Consider the following 6000-nt stretch of genomic DNA (forward strand, 5'->3'; position numbering starts at 1 on the left):
GTTTTCTTAGGCCAGGGGTCACCAACGCGGTGCCCGCGGGCACCAGGTCGCCCGTAAGGACCAGATGAGTCGCCCGCGGGGCTGTTCTAAAAAAAAAAAAAAAAAAAAATTTAAAAAAAAAATTTTTTTTTTTTTTAAATTAAATCTACATAGAAAAAACACAAGATACACTTTCAATCAGTGCATCAACCCAAACAACCTCCCCCATGCACACTCATCCACACCCACTCACACAAAATGGGTTATTTCTTTCTGCTACCAATATTCTGGTTCCCACAACATAGACAACACATCTGCAAGGGACACAGTCCCTGAAGCACACATGATTGTATAGGCTGCTGGTCCACTAACATTTTCATTAATTACTATTTTTTATGTAGTTATTTTTATATTGTTTTACTTTCTTTTTTTTCCAAGAAAATGTATTTTATTTATTTATCTTATTTTATTTTATTTTTTTAAAAAGGGCCTTATCTTCAACAGACCAGGTTGTCAATGAAATTAGATTTGTTTAAAGGGTTTTTTAAACCAGGCCCAGTCCAGATAATGTCCAAGTCGGACTCAGCAACACACACCTTCATTCATGTACACAGAAAAAATTAGGGAACACAACAGATTGCATATAATTTATAAACAAAATTACATTTTCAAAATAAGCATTTATGTACAGTCCAGATTATGTCCAGGTCACTCAAATTAGGGAACACAACAACAGATATCATATAATCTATAAACATAATTATACTTTCAAAATAAGCCTTAGAGGACTTCTCATCTTTTTTTTAATGTTTTTTGGCATCATTATCGTTTTCAACCATGTAACTTTCTAAAATTAGAAAATACTGAATAAATGTTTTAAAGAAAGTAACACTAAGTGAATATCTGTTTTTGGCCTTAAAAATAAACATTTTACCGAGTACTATAATTAAATTGACTAAATCATGATTGTCAATGAACTCTCCTAAAATAACAGAAACCACATTAAGCTTCATAAACACACCAATCCTTAAACACATTTTTTCAACTTCCACCCAAAACAAAGACACAATATGACAATACCAAAACAAATGCAGGGTGGATTCAGGCTCCTGACAACAAAATCGGCAATCATCTGACTCTGTCATATTCCATAATTTTAACATTTTCCCTGTGGGTAAGAAGTTATGAATAATTTTAATTTGAAAATAACGATTTTGCACATCGATAGTGGTTTTATAAATTAGTTTGAATATGGCATCCCATGGCAACGGGCAGTCAAAAAAGTCCTCCCATTTTCCATTTGTGTTGTATGAGGCAGCCTTCAAAGATTTCTTTATTAAATAAAAATTATATATTTTTCTATTTATTTTAGTTCCTTTTTGCCAACTAGAATTTCTTATTAGAGGTTTAAAAACTAATAATTTAGTAGTTCCATAATTAATTATTTGTTTCCATCTTTTCCCAATTACTCCAGTTAGTTGATAAAATGAAAAGCTTGAGCAAGCATCACCATACATAGCTCTAAATTCATCATACTTCATAATTTTACCATTCTCATTGATAATATCATTGACAAAAATGATTCCTCTTTCAAACATATTTTTCCAAAAGGAAGGCTTTCCATCTATTACAATATTAGAGTTCATCCATATTAACTGCTGCAAAATATCGTCTCTTTTTTCTGGCACATAAAATTAAAAACACCACTATGAGTGGATTGTTTCCTTTATGAACCCCGCCATGTTTCCCAGCAGACTCTCTGGGAGGGGATCACTTGTAAAAAAGGATACAATTTATTTTGATACAGTACATGTTTTTTGTCCAACAGGACATTTGTGTACCACTCAATGTTTAAATACATCTTTGGAACAATTGATGCTTTTAAAGACAGACACATAGCTTCAAGGTTGAGAAGTTTCAGGCCCCCATATTCATACTCTTTGTACAAAACCTTTCTTTTAATCTTTTCTGGTTTGCCGTTCCAGACAAAATCGAAGACCCTCCGCTCATAAATCTTAAAAAAGTTTTGTGATGGAGCTGGTAATGACAAAAACTAATAAATAAATTGAGGAATAATTAACAAGTTGGCAATAGACATTTTACCATACAAGGTTAGGGATTTCCCTTTCCATAATTGCATAATTTTGTCCAGCTTTCTTAGTCGATTATCATAATTTACTGAGCCTAGATCTTCCAGATTTTCTGGGACAACAACACCAAGTATGTTAACTGGTCCATCTGTCCACAAAACAGGCACTTTGCATTCCATTCGAAAGGACGTTCCCTTTAGATTTCCGATCCTTAACATTTTACATTTATCATAATTAAGCTTAAGGCCAGATTGCTGTGAAAATATGTCCAAAAGATTAAGAAGGTTCCGCAAACAATGAGGAAAAATCTTATCTTTGTGAATCAGCCTTTTCTGACATGAACTTCATCAAGAACAAACACAGAACACACCTCACTGATGCACATCTGCAAGACTCACTCAGAGTTGCAGTGTCAAGTTACACACCAGAGTACAACACACTAGTTAACAGCATGCAATGCCAGGCTTCCCACTAACTGACAAAAAAACAGATAACAGATTTGGTGTCCAGTTCAAAGTGTGACATGATTTAAAAATTTGAGTTTACTTTTGTATTTTACATGAGTTATTATTTGTACAAACACGGTGCAAAGTAATTCATGATTTGTTAAAAAAAATGTTAGTGGCTAGCTAGTTAAAATGGGATACTGTGATTTCACAAGACTGTCTTAGAAGTGATCATTTGAAAATGTTCAATTTGAAAAATGTGCACTTAGAGAAAATATAAAAATAAAGTGTTGCATATTGATATTTATCTGTTTCTATATATATTTATTGTGAGAAATCATTAAGATGATCAGTGTTTCCACAAAGATAAATATAATTAATTATTAATAATAACAGAGTTAAAGGTAAATTGAGCAAATTGGCTACTTCTGGCAATTTATTTAAGTGTGTATCTAACTGGTAGCCCTTCACATTAATCAGTACCCAAGAAGTAGCCCTTGGTTTCAAAAAGGTTGGTGACCCCTGTCTTAGGCAAACCAGGAACAAGGGAAATAAGTCTCACTCTTTGCATCCCTTTCTGCGCGTATATTTAATGGTGGATTTCACTAAACAGAGTGAGCCCTCTTCTCAGCCATTCCCAATGTTTGTCTTGGTGGGCGGAAAGCAAGTTGCTGGCTTACACACACACAGGAAGCAAGACAGACAGCCTCGCTCCTCACTAGTGAGAAGTTCCACAAAGTAACAAAAATTAGAAGGGAAAAAAAATGATAACAAAGCCAAATGTCCCGTTGTTGGAATATTTGAGCTTCAACCGGGATGGGCAGTATGATCAACACGTATGAACAATCACATGATGACAACAAAAAAAAGTCAACCCGACAGTTTTTTCAACTGGGAATAAAATGTTAATGTATTTAAGTAACATTTTGCTTACAGAGATGAGTCCATTTAATGTTTTTGTTTATTTAGTATAACAATGTTATTTAGCTTCCAATTACAATGCAATGATAAATAATTCTACAGAGTAATACATGTGTATATCCTTTTAAGTGGTTACTTGTATTATTATTATATGTTATGATTACATTACATTATAAACACTGTGAAGTTATTTCTTCAGTTTAGGAGCATGATGTAGATAAAAGCTTAGTCTGTAAAAATAGTTGTTATTTTCGCAGTTTTATTTATATACGTATATATATGTATAAAATATAAAAATTTAATCGCAATAACATTTTTGGAGAGAAAAATCGCAATTAGGTTTTTTTCTTAAAATCGTGCAGCCCTAGTTTCACTTTTAGATCAAGCAGAGTGAAAAATTATGAAATCACTCAATCCTGAGGTTCGTTAGTGTGCAGTTAAAAAGGAGTCTTCACACCTTGGAGAGCTGTTGCACCAGGTGGATTGACATGAATCATGGCTCCAACACAAGAGATGTCAATTGAAACAAAGCAGAAGATTATTAAACGTATTGAAGACGGTAAATTGCGCAATGTTGCAAAAGATGTTGTCAGTGTCTAAAATCTGACCAAGTAAAAACAACATGGGAATGAATGTTGGAAAAGGCAAGCATACTGGTAAACCAAGGAAAACATTGTGTCAAGACAGAAAACTTTAAACAATATGTTTTGAAAACAGAAAATGCACAGGAAAAACAAATAAAGAACAAATGTGCGAAAACTAAAGTCACTGTCTGTGACCGAACTGTAAGAAAATGCCTAAAGGAAACAGGATTTTAATACAGAAAAGCTAAACAAAAGCTATCATTAACAACTAAACAGAAAAAACAAGGTTCCAATGGGCAAAGAAAAGGCAATTGTGGACTATGGATGACTCAATGAAAGTCATATTCAACTAGTCTGCATTGGGGAAGATGGGGATGCTGGAACTTTTTCAATGAGATTTATGAAGATGACTGCCTGAAGAAAATATGCACATTTCTACAGTTATTAATGATATGGGGCTGCAGGTCAGGTAATTGCACTGGGAGATGGCTGTCCTCACATTTTCAATACATACACAAGTTATCATTGACATTTTGGACACTTCTCATTCCATCAATCGAAATGGATGTGTGGGGATGATGACGCATTTTTTCAAGTAATATTGCATCTTGCCATAGAGCAAAAACTGTAAAGTATTTTCTTAAATAAATAAACGAGGTCAATATCATGGCTTTCAAATAGTGTGAATCTCTTTCCTATTGAAAATCTGTGGTGGAAATTGGAGAAAATGGTGGATGACAAGACTCCAACTTGCAAAGCTGATCTGACAACAGTAATCAGAATGTTGGGGCAAGATTGATGAAGAGTACTGTTTGTCACTCGTTACAAAGTCCATCCCACAAAGACTGCAAGCTGTTATAAAAGCCAGAGGTGATGCAACAAAGTACAAATGGTGTGTTGGAGTGTTTTTTGTTGTACATGATTCCATATTTTTTTTACCCTGCTAATCTAAAAATTAACCTGTTACTGGCAACCACAATATATATTTTCTTGATATTTTTTGTGTGTTTCTTAAAGTCAGACATTTGCCATTTGAGATGACTATAGTTTTGTGTCATGTATGTTATCTGCTATTTTCCTTAAAAATTAAACAACTGAATGAACATCCTCCAAGTTGGGTGATTGCAACATTTCCAAGGGTTTGTAGCAACTGTTTATTCTTGTTTGACTGTTTTGTGTGTGTGTGTGTGTGTGTGTGTACTCAGGATCGCTATGGCTCCTACTAAGCAGCCTTGAAGTACTCGCACCTGTGGCAAGAAGAAGTAAAAATGAAGACCAGCTCCCTTTTAACATGTGCTTTTGGGCAGAGATGTAACCAGAGACAAAGGAAGCAGAAATAGTTTTCCATGAGGAAAGAAAATCTTCCTTCTCACTCCCCACATTTTTAGAGACTGTTTTACAGGAGTGAGTCAGTATTTTTCTCTCTCAGCATTTATGAGTTTTTATTTTCATAAAGGAAACCCTGTGAGATTGTCATTGTCATCCTCGTTTTGGTCTTAGATTTTCAAAATGATGTCATAATAAATTCTATATTTTCTTCCTTGAACATAAAGCTGTGTTATATTGTTATCAAAAACTTAATGTTGCTCTTTTGTTTTGTTGTTGTGATACTAAAAAGTGGTGCAGCCTCAGTTTGAACTAAACTCAAAAAGTTTGCATTCAGTGTTGGTGTCACTGCTGCTCACGTAAGTGTTTGTCGTTTGACATGAACCACTGGCAGCCAGCTGTCTCCACCATTTGTGAGCTTGGAGTTGTATATTTTTGTTGGGACATAAACTATGATTAAAAGTTGGATACCTTCAAAGGTTTAGTTATATCATTTTTGAGTGTTTTCTTTGTTTTTGTCCACCAAACTTTTGGTATCGTTCAGATATCGACTAAAACATGCTAAAATGTTGCCCTGGTTTTGGTACACCGTCTGTTATACGCCCAAACGTTGCGCTAATCCAGACACTTTCTCACAAATCATTAGTGCCCAAA

General features: G+C 34.3%; 1 protein-coding gene across 1 annotated transcript in view; it reads left to right on the top strand.

Moving 5' to 3' along the window:
* LOC133636392 (ADP-ribosylation factor GTPase-activating protein 2-like) overlaps window positions 1-5824 on the top strand; it is a 43679-nt gene extending 37855 nt beyond the window's left edge. The window contains exon 16 of the mRNA XM_062030387.1: window positions 5226-5824. Coding sequence (XP_061886371.1) covers window positions 5226-5246 — 21 coding nt within the window. The 3' untranslated portion in view covers window positions 5247-5824. The remainder of the gene's footprint in view (window positions 1-5225) is intronic.
* The last annotated feature ends 176 nt before the right edge of the window (window positions 5825-6000 follow it).

This window comes from Entelurus aequoreus, linkage group LG02 (genome assembly GCF_033978785.1).
Source record: "Entelurus aequoreus isolate RoL-2023_Sb linkage group LG02, RoL_Eaeq_v1.1, whole genome shotgun sequence".
NCBI lineage: Eukaryota > Metazoa > Chordata > Actinopteri > Syngnathiformes > Syngnathidae > Entelurus > Entelurus aequoreus.